Consider the following 16,435-nt stretch of genomic DNA (forward strand, 5'->3'; position numbering starts at 1 on the left):
TTAGTACAAAACAGGGGACACAGAACATTACAGTGACTGAGACACTACAACAGCACAGGTAACAGTAGCACAATGCTCAGTACACAATACAGCTGGGATGTAGGGAAGCAGAGGAGGTGTCTGTGTACTACCAGGGGCAGCACCGTACATAGGGCACACATTAGTACAATACAGGGGACACAGAACATTACAGTGACTGAGACACTACAACAGCACAGGTAACAGCAGCACAATGCTCAGTACACAATACAGCTGGGATGTAGGGGAGCAGAGGAGGTGTCTGTGTACTACCAGGGGCAGCGCCGTACATAGGGCACACATTAGGACAATACAGGGTACACAGAACATTACAGTGAATGAGATACTACAACAGCACAGGTAACAGCAGCACAATGCTCAGTACACAATACAGCTGGGATGTAGGGAAGCAAAGCAGGTGACCGTGTACTACCAGGGGCAGCGCTGTACATAATGCACACATTAGTACAATACAGGGGACACAGAACATTACAGTGACTGAGACACTACAACAGCACAGGTAACAGCAGCACAATGCTCAGTACACAATACAGCTGGGATGTAGGGAAGCAGAGGAGGTGTCCGTGTACTACCAGGGCAGGACTGTACATAGGGCACACATTAGTACAAAACAGGGGACACAGAACATTACAGTGACTGAGACACTACAACAGCACAGGTAACAGCAGCACAATGCTCAGTACACAATACAGCTGGGATGTAGGGAAGCAGAGGAGGTGTCCGTGTACTACCAGGGGCAGCGCTGTACATAGGTCACACATTAGTACAAAACAGGGGACACAGAACATTACAGTGACTGAGACACTACAACAGCACAGGTAACAGCAGCACAATGCTCAGTACACAATACAGCTGGGATGTAGGGAAGCAGAGGAGGTGCCTGTGTACTACCAGGGGCAGCGCTGTACATGGGGCACACATTAGTACAATACAGGGGACACAGAACATTACAGTGACTGAGACACTACAACAGCACAGGTAACAGTAGCACAATGCTCAGTACACAATACAGCTGGGATGTAGGGAAGCAGAGGAGGTGTCTGTGTACTACCAGGGGCAGCACCGTACATAGGGCACACATTAGTACAATACAGGGGACACAGAACATTACAGTGACTGAGACACTACAACAGCACAGGTAACAGCAGCACAATGCTCAGTACACAATACAGCTGGGATGTAGGGAAGCAGAGGATGTTTTTGTGTACTACCAGGGGCAGCGCCGTACATAGAGCACACATTAGTACTATACAGGGGACACAGAACATTACAATGACTGAGACACTACAACAGCACAGGTAACAGCAGCACAATGCTCAGTACACAATACAGCTGGGATGTAGGGAAGCATAGGAGGTGTCTACTACCAGGGGCAGCGCTGTACATAGGGCACACATTAGTACAATACAGGGGACACAGAACACTACAGTGACTGAGACACTACAACAGCACAGGTAACAGCAGCACAATGCTCAGTACACAATACAGCTGGGATGTAGGGAAGCAGAGGAGGTGTCCGTGTACTACCAGGGGCAGGACTGTACATAGGGCACACATTAGTACAATACAGGGGACACAGAACATTACAGTGACTGATACACTACAACAGCACAGGTAACAGCAGCACAATGCTCAGTACACAATACAGCTGGATGCAGAGAAGCAGAGGACATGTCCGTGTACTACCAGGGGCAGCACCATACATAGGGCACACATTAGTACAATACAGGGGACACAGAACATTACAGTGACTGATACACTAGAACAGCACAGGTAACAGCAGCACAATGCTCAGTACACAATACAGCTGGGATGTAGGGAAGCAGAGGAGGTGTCCGTGTATTACCAGGGGCAGTGCCGTACATGGTGCACACATTAGTACAATACACAGGACACAGACCATTACAGTGACTGAGACACTACAACAGCACAGGTAACAGCAGCACAATGCTCAGTACACAATACAGCTGGGATGTAGGGAAGCAGAGGAGGTGTCCGTGTACTACCAGGGGTAGCGCCGTACATAGGGCACACAGTACAATACAGGGGACACAGAACATTACAGTGACTGAGACACTACAACAGCACAGGTAACAGCAGCACAATGCTCAGTACACAATACAGCTGGGATGTAGGGAAGCAGAGGAGGTGTCCGTGTATTACCAGGGGCAGTGCCGTACATGGTGCACACATTAGTACAATACACAGGACACAGAACATTACAGTGACTGAGACACTACAACAGCACAGGTAACAGCAGCACAATGCTCAGTACACAATACAGCTGGGATGTAGGGAAGCAGAGGAGGTGTCCGTGTACTACCAGGGGTAGCGCCGTACATAGGGCACACAGTACAATACAGGGGACACAGAACATTACAGTGACTGAGACACTACAACAGCACAGGTAACAGTAGCACAATGCTCAGTACACAATACAGCTGGGATGTAGGGAAGCAGAGGAGGTGTCCGTGTACTACCAGGGGTAGCACCGTACATAGGGCACACATTAGTACAATACAGGGGACACAGAACATTACAGTGACTGAGACACTACAACAGCACAGGTAACAGCAGCACAATGCTCAGTACACAATACAGCTGGGATGTAGGAAAGCAGAGGAGGTGTCCGTGTACTACCAGGGGCAGGACTGTACATAGGGCACACATTAGTACAATACAGGGGACACAGAACATTACAGTGACTGAGACACTACAACAGCACAGGTAACAGCAGCACAATGCTAAGTACACAATACAGCTGGGATGCAGAGAAGCAGAGGACATGTCCGTGTACTACCAGGGGCAGCACCATACATAGGGCACACATTAGTACAATACAGGGGACACAGAACATTACAGTGACTGATACACTACAACAGCACAGGTAACAGCAGCACAATGCTCAGTACACAATACAGCTGGGATGTAGGGAAGCAGAGGAGGTGTCCGTGTACTACCAGGGGTAGCGCCGTACATAGGGCACACATTAGTACAATACAGGGGACACAGAACATTACAGTGACTGATACACTACAACAGCACAGGTAACAGCAGCACAATGCTCAGTACACAATACAGCTGGGATGCAGAGAAGCAGAGGACATGTCCGTGTACTACCAGGGGCAGCACCATACATAGGGCACACATTAGTACAATACAGGGGCCACAGAACATTACAGTGACTGAGACACTACAACAGCACAGGTAACAGCAGTACAATGCTCAGTACACAATACAGCTGGGATGTAGGGAAGCAGAGGAGGTGTCTGTGTACTACCAGGGGCAGCACTGTACATAGGGCACACATTAGTACAATACAGGGGACACAGAACATTACAGTGACTGATACACTACAACAGCACAGGTAACAGCAGCACAATGCTCAGTACACAATACAGCTGGGATGTAGGGAAGCAGAGGAGATGTCCGTGTACTACCAGGGGCAGCAACGTACATAGGGCACACATTAGTACATTACAGGGGACACACAACATTACAGTGACTGAGACACTACAACAGCACAGGTAACAGCAGCACAATGCTCAGTACACAATACAGCTGGGATGTAGGGAAGCAGAGGAGGTGTCCGTGTACTACCAGGGGTAGCGCCGTACATAGGGCACACAGTACAATACAGGGGACACAGAACATTACAGTGACTGAGACACTACAACAGCACAGGTAACAGTAGCACAATGCTCAGTACACAATACAGCTGGGATGTAGGGAAGCAGAGGAGGTGTCCGTGTACTACCAGGGGTAGCACCGTACATAGGGCACACATTAGTACAATACAGGGGACACAGAACATTACAGTGACTGAGACACTACAACAGCACAGGTAACAGCAGCACAATGCTCAGTACACAATACAGCTGGGATGTAGGAAAGCAGAGGAGGTGTCCGTGTACTACCAGGGGCAGGACTGTACATAGGGCACACATTAGTACAATACAGGGGACACAGCATATTATAGTGACTGAGACACTACAACAGCACAGGTAACAGCAGCACAATGCTCAGTACACAATACAGCTGGGATGTAGGGAAGCAGAGGAGGTGTCCGTGTACTACCAGGGGTAGCGCCGTACATAGGGCACACATTAGTACAATACAGGGGACACAGAACATTACAGTGACTGATACACTACAACAGCACAGGTAACAGCAGCACAATGCTAAGTACACAATACAGCTGGGATGCAGAGAAGCAGAGGACATGTCCGTGTACTACCAGGGGCAGCACCATACATAGGGCACACATTAGTACAATACAGGGGACACAGAACATTACAGTGACTGATATACTACAACAGCACAGGTAACAGCAGCACAATGCTCAGTACACAATACAGCTGGGATGTAGGGAAGCAGAGGAGGTGTCCGTGTACTACCAGGGGCAGCGCTGTACATAGGGCACACATTAGTACAATACAGGGGACACAGAACATTACAGTGACTGAGACACTACAACAGCACAGGTAACAGCAGCACAATGCTCAGTACATAATACAGCTGGGATGTAGGGAAGCAGAGGAGGTGTCCGTGTACTACCAGGGGCAGCGCTGTACATAAGGCACACATTAGTACAATACAGGGGCCACAGAACATTACAGTGACTGATACACTACAACAGCACAGGTAACAGCAGCACAATGCTCAGTACACAATACAGCTGGGATGTAGGGAAGCAGAGGAGATGTCCGTGTACTACCAGGGGCAGCAACGTACATAGGGCACACATTAGTACATTACAGGGGACACAGAACATTACAGTGACTGAGACACTACAACAGCACAGGTAACAGCAGCACAATGCTCAGTACACAATACAGCTGGGATGCAGAGAAGCAGAGGACATGTCCGTGTACTACCAGGGGCAGCACCATACATAGGGCGGAATGGGATCATTCGTCAGACTGCATTTAGGTCTACAGTCATTAGGTCGACCCCACTAGGTCGACTGGCAGGAAGGTCGACCTGACTTAAGGTCGACATGGGCCAATGTCGACATGACTTAAGGTCGAATTTGCATAAAGGTCGACATGAGGAAGGTCGACTGGTCATAAGGTCAACATGGGTTTTTCACTGTTTTTTGATCCGAATGTCGACACAGTCGACATGGACACAGTTGGCAATGAGAATCGGACCCTCGCATCGCTCGCTTCGCTCGCAATGCTTCGGGCAGGGTGCCTCGCTGCGCTCGGCACACTATTTTATTCTCCCACCACGCCCTAGTGGATGGTAGGGCATGAAATACCGCCTGTCGGCACATGCCGGCTCAAAAAAACAGTGAAAAACCCATGTCGACCTTATGACCAGTCGACCTTCCTCATGTCGACCTTTATGCAAATTCGACCTTAAAAGTCATGTCGACCTTGGCCCATGTCGACCTTAAGTCAGGTCGACCTTCCTGCCAGTCGACCTAGTGGGGTCGACCCAATGACTGTAGACCTAAGTTCATTCTAATAGATGACCGCATCCCCATAGGGCACACATTAGGACAATACAGGGGACACAGAACATTACAGTGACTGAGACACTACAACAGCACCGTTAACAGCAGCACAATGCTCAGTACACAATACAGCTGGGATGTAGGGAAGCAGAGGAGGTGTCCGTGTACTACCAGGGGCAGCACCGTACATAGGGCACACATCAGTACAATACAGGGGACACAGAGCATTACAGTGACTGAGACACTACAACAGCACAGGAAACAGCAGCACAATGCTCAGTACACAATACAGCTGGGATGGAGGGAAGCAGAGGAGGTGTCCGTGTACTACCAGGGGCAGCGCTGTACATAGGGCACACATTAGTACAATACAGGGGACACAGAACATTACAGTGACTGAGACACTACAACAGCACAGGTAACAGCAGCACAATGCTCAGTACACAATACAGCTGGGATGTAGGGAAGCAGAGGAGGTGTCCGTATACTACAAGGGGCAGCACTGTACATAGGGCACACATTAGTACAATACAGGGGACACAGAACATTACAGTGACTGAGACACTACAACAGCACAGGTAACAGCAGCACAATGCTCAGTACACAATACAGCTGGGATGTAGGGAAGCAGAGGAGGTGTCCGTGTACTACCAGGGGCAGAGCCGTACACAGGGCACACATTAGTACAATACAGGGGACACAGAACATTACAGTGACTGAGACACTACAACAGCACAGGTAACAGCAGCACAATGCTCAGTACACAATACAGCTGGGATGTAGGGAAGCAGAGGAGGTGTCCGTGTACTACCAGGGGCAGCACCGTACATAGGGCACACATTAGTACAATACAGGGGACACAGAACATTACAGTGACTGAGACACTACAACAGCACAGGTAACAGCAGTACAATGCTCAGTACACAATACAGCTGGGATGTAGGGAAGCAGAGGAGGTGTCCGTGTACAACCAGGGGCAGCGCCGTACATAGGGCACACATTAGTACAATACAGGGGACACAGAACATTACAGTGACTGAGACACTACAACAGCACAGGTAACAGCAGCACAATGCTCAGTACACAATACAGCTGGGATGTAGGGAAGCAGAGGAGGTGTCCGTGTACTACCAGGGGCAGCGCCGTACATAAGGCACACACCAGTACAATACAGGGGACACAGCATATTATAGTGACTGAGACACTACAGCAGCACAGGTAACAGCAGCACAATGCTCAGTACACAATACAGTTGGGATGTAGGGAAGCAGAGGAGGTGTCCATGTACTACCAGGGGCAGCGCCGTACATAGGGCACACATTAGTACAATACAGGGGACACAGAACATTACAGTGACTGAGACACTACAACAGCACAGGTAACAGCAGCACAATGCTCAGTACACAATACAGCTGTGATGTAGGGAAGCAGAGGAGGTATCCGTGTACTACCAGGGGCTGCGCTGTACATAGGGCACACATTAGTACAATACAGGGGACACAGAACATTACAGTGACTGAGACACTACAACAGCACAGGTAACAGCAGCACGATGCTCAGTACACAATACAGCTGGGATGTAGGGAAGCAGAGGAGGTGTCCGTGTACTACCAGGGGCAGGACTGTACATAGGGCACACATTAGTACAATACAGGGGACACAGAACATTACAGTGACTGAGACACTACAACAGCACAGGTAACAGCAGCACAATGCTCAGTACACAATACAGCTGGGATGTAGGGAAGCAGAGGAGGTGTCTGTGTACTACCTGGGGCAGCGCTGTACATAGGGTACACATTAGTACAATACAGGGGACACTGAACATTACAGTGACTGAGACACTACAACAGCACAGGTAACAGCAGCACAATGCTCAGTACACAATACAGCTGGGATGTAGGGAAGCAGAGGAGGTGTCCGTGTACTACCAGGGGCAGCGCCGTACATAGGGCACACATTAGTACAATACAGGGGACACAGAACATTACAGTGACTGACACACTACAACAGCACAGGTAACAGCAGCACAATGCTCAGTACACAATACAGCTGGGATGTAGGGAAGCAGAGGAGGTGTTTGTGTACTACCAGGGGTAGCGCTGTACATAGGGCACACATTAGTACAATACAGAGGACACAGAACATTACAGTGACTGGGACACTACAGCAGCACAGGTAACAGCAGCACAATGCTCAGTACACAATACAGCTGGGATGTAGGGAAGCAGAGGAGGTGTCCGTGTACTACCAGGGGCAGCGCCGTACATAAGGCACACACCAGTACAATACAGGGGACACAGCATATTATAGTGACTGAGACACTACAGCAGCACAGGTAACAGCAGCACAATGCTCAGTACACAATACAGTTGGGATGTAGGGAAGCAGAGGAGGTGTCCATGTACTACCAGGGGCAGCGCCGTACATAGGGCACACATTAGTACAATACAGGGGACACAGAACATTACAGTGACTGAGACACTACAACAGCACAGGTAACAGCAGCACAATGCTCAGTACACAATACAGCTGTGATGTAGGGAAGCAGAGGAGGTATCCGTGTACTACCAGGGGCTGCGCTGTACATAGGGCACACATTAGTACAATACAGGGGACACAGAACATTACAGTGACTGAGACACTACAACAGCACAGGTAACAGCAGCACAATGCTCAGTACACAATACAGCTGGGATGTAGGGAAGCAGAGGACATGTCCGTGTACTACCAGGGACAGGGCTGTACATAGGGCACACATTAGTACAATGCAGGGGACACAGAACATTACAGTGACTGAGACACTACAACAGCACAGGTAACAGCAGCACAATGCTCAGTACACAATACAGCTGGGATGTAGGGAAGCAGAGGAGGTGTCCGTGTACTACCAGGGGCAGCGCTGTACATAGGGCACACATTAGTACAATACACAGGACACAGAACATTACAGTGACTGATACACTACAACAGCACAGGTAACAGCAGCACAATGCTAAGTACACAATACAGCTGGGATGTAGGGAAGCAGAGGAGGTGTCCGTGTACTACCAGGGGCAGCGCTGTACATAGGGCACACATTAGTACAATACAGGGGACACAGAACATTACAGTGACTGAGACACTACAACAGCACAGGTAACAGCAGCACAATGCTCAGTACACAATACAGCTGGGATGTAGGGAAGCAGAGGAGGTGTCCGTGTACTACCAGGGGCAGGACTGTACATAGGGCACACATTAGTACAATACAGGGGACACAGAACATTACAGTGACTGAGACACTACAACAGCACAGGTAACAGCAGCACAATGCTCAGTACACAATACAGCTGGGATGTAGGGAAGCAGAGGAGGTGTCCATGTACTACCAGGGGCAGCGCCGTACATAGGGCACACATTAGTACAATACAGGAGACACAGAACATTACAGTGACTGAGACACTACAACAGCACAGGTAACAGCAGCACAATGCTCAGTACACAATACAGCTGGGATGTAGGGAAGCAGAGGAGGTGTCCATGTACTACCAGGGGCAGCGCCGTACATAGGGCACACATTAGTACAATACAGGGGACACAGAACATTACAGTGACTGAGACACTACAACAGCACAGGTAACAGCAGCACAATGCTCAGTACACAATACAGCTGGGATGTAGGGAAGCAGAGGAGGTGTCTGTGTACTACCTGGGGCAGCGCTGTACATAGGGTACACATTAGTACAATACAGGGGACACTGAACATTACAGTGACTGAGACACTACAACAGCACAGCACAGTGCTCAGTACACAATACAGTTGGGATGTAGGGAAGCAAAGGAGCGGGTGTGCTGGAATTACCAGGGGTGGCTGCCGTTGGAAGAGAAGAATGAGTATGAGTGAGTGAAGATGCCGGTATGGACGTTCGCTAAGTAGGAAAGAGCTGTACATGAAGTCTGAGAGAAGATGGTTGTTAGACCAGCAGGGAATAGGGCCCTGCTCCAAGGAGCTTACAGTCTAGCGTTAGACATGTGCATTATTGAGTGACGTAACCTCTCCACTTGCCCTCTTTAGAAGGTTCGATATCTCTCCCCCCTCTTGCCTCAGTTTATATTAATCTCCCCTCTCACCCTCTGGATTTCTTAATGGCTAAAATGGAGAACCGTAGGCCAGTCACCTGTGGCAGTGCAGGGGTTAACCGCATCCAGCTGCTCTGCGTGGCTAATTAATTACCCCCCTATCCATACGGTCGCCAAGGTCACATAATGACCATATCTCTGCCGTGTTTAGGCATTGCCATGGAAACAAGGACGTCAGTGATGCTGGGGGTGTGGGTGGGACAGAGCAGGACCTCTTCTCCGCTGGTGGCTGTCATGTCACAGCTGCTGTGCTGCAGGATGGGGTAACGCCACCACGCACGCTTTACGTCACTACATCTCCGCACCTCCGGCTCATCCGTCCCGCATGATAATAATTACCCATCATATGCATTGGAGAGTGTTTATGTTAATTTACTAGCCCAGGGGTGGCCAAACCGGGCACCAAGATCTACCAACAGTCCATGTTTACCAAATGGCCTAGCTGGTGCACAGGTGTAGTCATTACTAACTGTCACATTCCCCATATCACCTAGCTGGTGCACAGCTGTAGTCATTACTAACTGTCACATTCCCCATATCACCTAGCTGGTGCACAGGTGCAGTCATTACTAACTGTCACATTCCCCATATCACCTAACTGGTACACAGCTATAGTCATTACTAACTGTCACACTCCACAGACCACCTAGCTGGTGCACAGCTGTAGTCATTACTAACTGTCACATTTCCCCAGATCACCTAGCTGGTGCACAGCTGTAGTCATTACTAAATGTCACATTCCCTATATCACCTAACTGGTGCACAGCTGTAGTCATTACTAACTGTCACATTCCCCATATCACCTAGCTGGTGCACAGGTGTAGTCCTTACTAACTGTCACATTCCCCAGACCACCTAGCTGGTGCAGAGCTGTAGTCCTTACTAACTGTCACATTCCCCAAATCACCTAGCTGGTGCACAGGTGTAGTCCTTACTAACTGTCACATTCCCCAAATCACCTAGCTGGTGCACAGGTGTCGTCCTTACTAACTGTCACATTCCCCATATCACCTAGCTGGTGCACAGCTGCAGTCATTACTGTCACATTCCCCAGACCACCTAGCTGGTGCAGAGCTGTAGTCATTACTAACTGTCACATTCCCCAGACCACCTAGCTGGTGCACAGGTGTAGTCATTACTAACTGTCACATTCCCCATATCACCTAGCTGGTGCACAGCTGTAGTCATTACTAACTTTCACATTCACCATATCACCTAACTGGTGCACAGCTGTAGTCATTACTAACTGTCACATTCCACAGATCCCCTAGCTGGTGCACAACTGTAGTCATTACTAACTGTCACATTCCCCATTTCACCTAGCTGGTGCACAGCTGTAGTAATTACTAACTGTCACATTCACCATATCACCTAACTGATGCTCAGCTGTAGTCATTACTAACTGTCACATTCCCCAGATCACCTAGCTGGTGCACAGGTGTTGTCATTACTAACTCACATTCCCCAGATCACCTAGCTTATGCACAGCTGTAGTCATTACTGTCACATGTCCCAGATCACCTAGCTGGTGCATAGGTGTAGTCATTACTAACTCACATTCCCCATATCACCTAGCTAGTGCACAGCTGTAGTCATTACTAACTGTCACATTCCCCATACCACCTAGCTGGCGCACCGGTGTAGTCATTACTAACTGTCACATTCCCCATATCACCTAGCTGGCGCATCGGTGTAGTCATTACTAACTGTCACATTCCCCATATCACCTAGCTGGTGCACAGGTGTAGTCATTACTAAAGCTCACATTTTCAAACATGCTACATTCATTCCTACTATAGACCCACAGGTGGCATGAGATACATGAACCGTTGGCAGATCTTGAGGACAGGTTTGGCCACCCCTGTACTAGCTTGTTCAAAAGTAGTTCTGCTGCCCTATCGCCAGTAATTCCCCCAAAATCCTCCGTAGGCTACCCCTTAACCCTAACTCCCCGAGAAAATATAATCCAGGGCAATCTTAGATCCCTTTATATTAAATGTCAGTGTTTCCCAACCTCTGTCCTCAAGGCGTACTAGCAGTCCAGTGATAGCCAGGCTGGAGCACAAATGGTTACATCAGAATTAGTGATGTCACCTGTGCTCAGGTAAGACTATTCTAAAACCCGGTGTGTCCTGAGGACGGTGGTGCGGAACCCCTGTTACTACTGACAACAGTAAAACATTCTATCCATTTGGGTTTTCTTTCTTGTAAGGTTTATTTTTTACTGATTTTATTGTTCTGTTTTCTTTTTCCCTTTTACCTACTTTACGTACTTTATTTCATGTCACCAACTATCCTGCTTCCCAAATATTCACCTCTCGGTCATGTTCACACTTTCATTATATAACTCTATATACCTTCTGTATCCTCATCACCACCTGTCCTCTAATGTCCTTCTCTGTCCTCATCACCACTGGTCCTATAATGTCCTTCTCTGGCCTCATCACCACCGGTCCTATAATGTCCTCCTCCTCTATCCTCATCACCACCTGTCCTCTAATGTACTGCTCCTCTGCCATCATCACCACCTGTCCTCTAATGTCCTCATCACCACCTGTCCTCTAATGTCCACCTGTCCTCTGATGTACTGCTCCTCTGCCATCATCACCACCTGTCCTCTAATGTCCTCATCACCACCTGTCCTCTAATGTCCACCTGTCCTCTGATGTACTGCTCCTCTGCCATCATCACCACCTGTCTGCTAATGTCCTCCTCACCACCTGTCCTCTAATGTACTGCTCCTCTGCCATCATCACCACCGGTCCTATAATGTCCTCCTCCTCTATCCTCATCAACACCTGTCCTCTAATGTACTTCTCTGTCCTCATCACCACCTGTCTGCTAATGTCCTCCTCACCACCTGTCCTCTAATGTACTCCTCCTCTGCCATCATCACCACCTGTCCTCTAATGTCCTCATCACCACCTGTCCTCTAATGTCCATCTGCCCTTTTCCTCTGTGTGCTTATCACATCCTGTTCTCTAATGTCCTCATCCTCTGTTCTTATGACCACCTGTCCAACAATGTTCTTTTCCTCTGTCCTCATAACCACCTGTCCTCTAAAATACTATTACTCTGTCCTCCTTGCCACCTGTCCTCTTTCTCTGTCCTCATCACCACCTGTCCTCTAATGTCCTCCTCCTCTGTCCTCATCACCACCTGTCCTCCAATGTCCTCCTCTGTCCTCATCACCACCTGTCCTCTAATGTACTCCTCCTCTGTCCTCATCACCACTTGTCCTCTAATGTCCTCCTCCTTTGTCCTCATCACCACCTACCTTCTAATGACTTCCTTTGTCCTCATCACCACCTTTCCTCTAATGTCCTCCTCTGTCCTTATCACCACCTGTTTTATAATGTCCTCCTCTGTCCTTATTACCACCTTTCTTCTAATGTCCTCCTCACCACCTGTCCTCTAATGTCCTTCTCCTCTGTCCTCATTACCACCTGTCCTCTAATGTCCTTCTCCACTGTCCTCTAATGTCCTCTGTCCTCCACCTCTGTCCTCATTACCACGGATCCTCTAATGTCCTCTTCCTCTATCCTCATCATCACCTGTCTTCTAATGTATTCATCACCGCCTGTTTTCTAATGTCCTCCTCACCACCTGCGCTACAATGTCTTTTTCCTCTGCCTCATTGCCACCTGTCCTCTGTCCTCATCACCACCTGTCCTCCTCCTCTGTCCTCATTACCAACAATCCTCTAATGTCCACCTCTACTATCCTCATCACCACCTGTCTTCTAATGTCTTCATCACCGCTTCTTTTCTAATGTCCTCCTCACCACCTGCCCTCCAATGTCCTTTTCCTCTGCCTCATCAACATCTGTCCACTAATGTCCTCCTCTGTCCTCATCACAACCTAATATCTTCTGTACTTTATCATCATCTCCTTTTCCGTGTCCTCATCCTTGGTATCACCACCTTTCCACTAATGTCCCCTTCCTCTATATCCTCATCACCTTCACTCCTTTCCCATACTGGACATTCTCAGGTCCTCAAGTCCACATCTGAAGATGGTGTTTGCTCACGAAATGGATGCGCAGAGGCCTCGTCTCATCCTACCTACGGTTCTGTACCCGCTGCCAAATAATAGTTTAACCACCTGCCCAATGACAGACGGAGAAACGTTAATCCCTGGACTCTTTAAAGATGGATCCGCAGGAAGAAGGAACAGCACTGTACCAGTTCAGCTCCTGTTTCCAGGGGAGATAGCAGCAGCCGGTCTAGTCTTTGGGGTTATCTGGATTCTGTCAGTCTTTGGCAATGCTTTGGTATGTCTCGTCATCCACCGAAGCCGGCGGACGCAATCAACGACAAATTACTTTGTGGTGTCTCTGGCATGCGCAGACTTGCTGCTCAGCCTTGGCAGTGCCCCCTTTACATTGTTACAGATCACCTCTGGTCGCTGGGCACTGGGCAGTGCCATGTGTAAATTGGCACGCTATTTACACTACTTGACACCTGGAGTACAAATTTATGTCCTTTTGTCCATCTGTCTTGACCGTTTCTACACCATCCTGTACCCTCTGAGCTTCAAGGTCTCCAGGGAAAAAGCCAAGAGGATGATCGTGGCTTCATGGCTTTTCGATGCAGCTTTCGTCTCTCCAGCCTTCTTCTTTTATGACGGTGTGGATGGACACTGTAACTTTTTCCCTCCCCCGTCCTGGGATGGGGCAGTCTATGGAGTGGCCCACCTTCTAGTGGGCTTCCTTGTGCCCTCTGCTCTCATCATCCTCTTTTACCAAAAGGTGGTGAAATATATTTGGCGAATCGGCACGGACAGGCTCAGTGTCAGACGCACCATGAACATCGTGCCTAGGACCAAAGTCAAGACCATAAAAATGTTCCTCATGCTAAATACCATCTTCCTGGTGTCTTGGCTGCCATTTTACATTGCACAGTTGTGGCATCCAGATGAAAGAGACGAGCGGCATGGCTGCTTGGCCTATCTGGCGGTCTCCTGGCTTTCTTTTGGTTCCTCGGCCGCCAAGCCTACCCTGTACTCGGTATACAATGCCAACTTCCGGCGCGGTATGAAGGAGACCTTCTGCATGTCCTCCATGAAGTGTTACAGGAGCAATGCCTATACTATCACCACTAGCTCTCGCATGGCAAAGAGGAACTATGTTGGTATTTGTGAGATGCCCATCCCGGGCAAAACCGCTGTCACGGACTCGGTATACGATTCTTTTGACCGTGAGGCCAAGGAGAAAAAACTGGCTTGGCCCATTGACTCCAATCCACCCAATACTTTTGTCTGATTGTTGGAAGTAAAGAGACAAAATATTAACCCTCAATCTACCTGGAAAAACACCAATACATCGCCCTAAAATAAATGATTGTGGGCATAAAGTGGCATGTGGCACCAAGATAGTTTGTGCCACCATTATACGTCCATGATGAGATTCACTACTGAGCCAAACTTGACTGGATTATGTTTTTGTACAAAAAAGATAATTTAAGCAATATTTATTTTGACACAACGGGGAAGATGAAACATCGTTGGGTATTCTGTAAATAAAATGGCGTAAGAGAGGTTCTGTGTGACCCAACGCATTTCACTTCTCCCAAAAAACACCGACGCGTTTTGCACATCATGTTCTTGTCATTGCTACAGTGTTGCCTTTTATACAGGTTAAAGTCCAGCGTGATTCACCGTTTTCACCACAATGTTGTTTTATTTTAGGTGTCAAGCCTCGGTAACCATCGAGTCCCAGTAATATAATACGCCACCTGCTTGCTGAGTAGAGTCACCTAGCCAATATGTGTCCTGTGTGTTGGAGAGCGCTCACCCAAACGGCACAGTTGTGAGAGGACAGAGGGATTTGCGTATTTGCTTTGAGTGTTGTCTTGTTGTAAGGTCACACTGTGTAATTTGTTAAGAAAGGGCTAAATTCCAATAAAAGAATCCAGGCGAATTGTTCTCCTATATATAAGCTCCTTGGCCTCTGTCTGAGAGGGGGGTGGGCTGTGTAGGGGCGTGGTCTGTGCCGTCCCCTGTCGCTTTCCCTGGTTTGTGACCATTTGGCGACAGCTGTGTGTGTGTGGGTAGGGTTCTATATCATAAATCTATTTTTACATTTGGTGGAATGCAAATTATACTCGCAGTAAACCCCCACATGCAATAAGCAAATGGCAGCCCATGTGCAGTGAGTAAAATGACTTCCGTGTGGCGTCAGCTGAACCGACATGCCGTGTTTTCTGTGTGTTCATTTGTTGGCTGTTTGCTGTGTGCCGCAGCCAAGCCCGTGTAGCATCCAGGTGCTGCCAGAACATATTCCTCATGAGAGGTAATACCAGTGGGAGGAGCCAGTATGCTGAATGCGTATAAAGGGCTGTTACGCCAAACAGGTGTGGAACATTGCGTCGACAGTCAATAAGTCGACCTTATACGATATTTGAAAAGGTCGACGTGGTCAAAGAGACGACTTATAAATGGTTATTACATTTTTCTATGTCATTTTCAGCGTCATTTGCCTGTTTGCAGGTCCTTACACCAGCCTTTGGTTCTATAGTGCCAACACATACCGGGGCGCTGTACAATAAGGGAGACATTTGATGTGTACGCCTCGGACGGCTGGACTGCATGTAATATTCCTCTGTTCCGCTCTGCATGACCCTGTACTAACATGTACCACATGGCCTGATATAAAACCCTCCTCGCTTTACTTCTCTTTTGTGACCTTTTATCACAGTTTAATCATTGACTGGTGCTTTGTCCTGTTACCCGGCAACCATTAGCTCGTGTGACTGGAGGACACGGATGCAGCTGCCACGTATCCTGGTAACAATCTGCACTTCCCTTACCTAC

At 48.5% G+C, this 16,435-nt stretch overlaps 1 protein-coding gene across 1 annotated transcript in view; it reads left to right on the forward strand.

Annotated features, from left to right (window-relative positions):
* The window catches only part of GPR19 (G protein-coupled receptor 19), a 37,482-nt gene extending 21,940 nt beyond the window's left edge, over positions 1–15,542 (forward strand). The window contains exon 2 of the mRNA XM_083180908.1: positions 13,616–15,542. Within this exon, the coding sequence (XP_083037034.1) occupies positions 13,638–14,885 (1,248 nt within the window). The 5' untranslated portion in view covers positions 13,616–13,637 and the 3' untranslated portion in view covers positions 14,886–15,542. The remainder of the gene's footprint in view (positions 1–13,615) is intronic.
* The last annotated feature ends 893 nt before the right edge of the window (positions 15,543–16,435 follow it).

The sequence above is a fragment of the Crinia signifera genome, chromosome 4 (genome assembly GCF_055691185.1).
Source record: "Crinia signifera chromosome 4, ASM5569118v1, whole genome shotgun sequence".
In the NCBI taxonomy this organism is placed as follows: domain Eukaryota; kingdom Metazoa; phylum Chordata; class Amphibia; order Anura; family Myobatrachidae; genus Crinia; species Crinia signifera.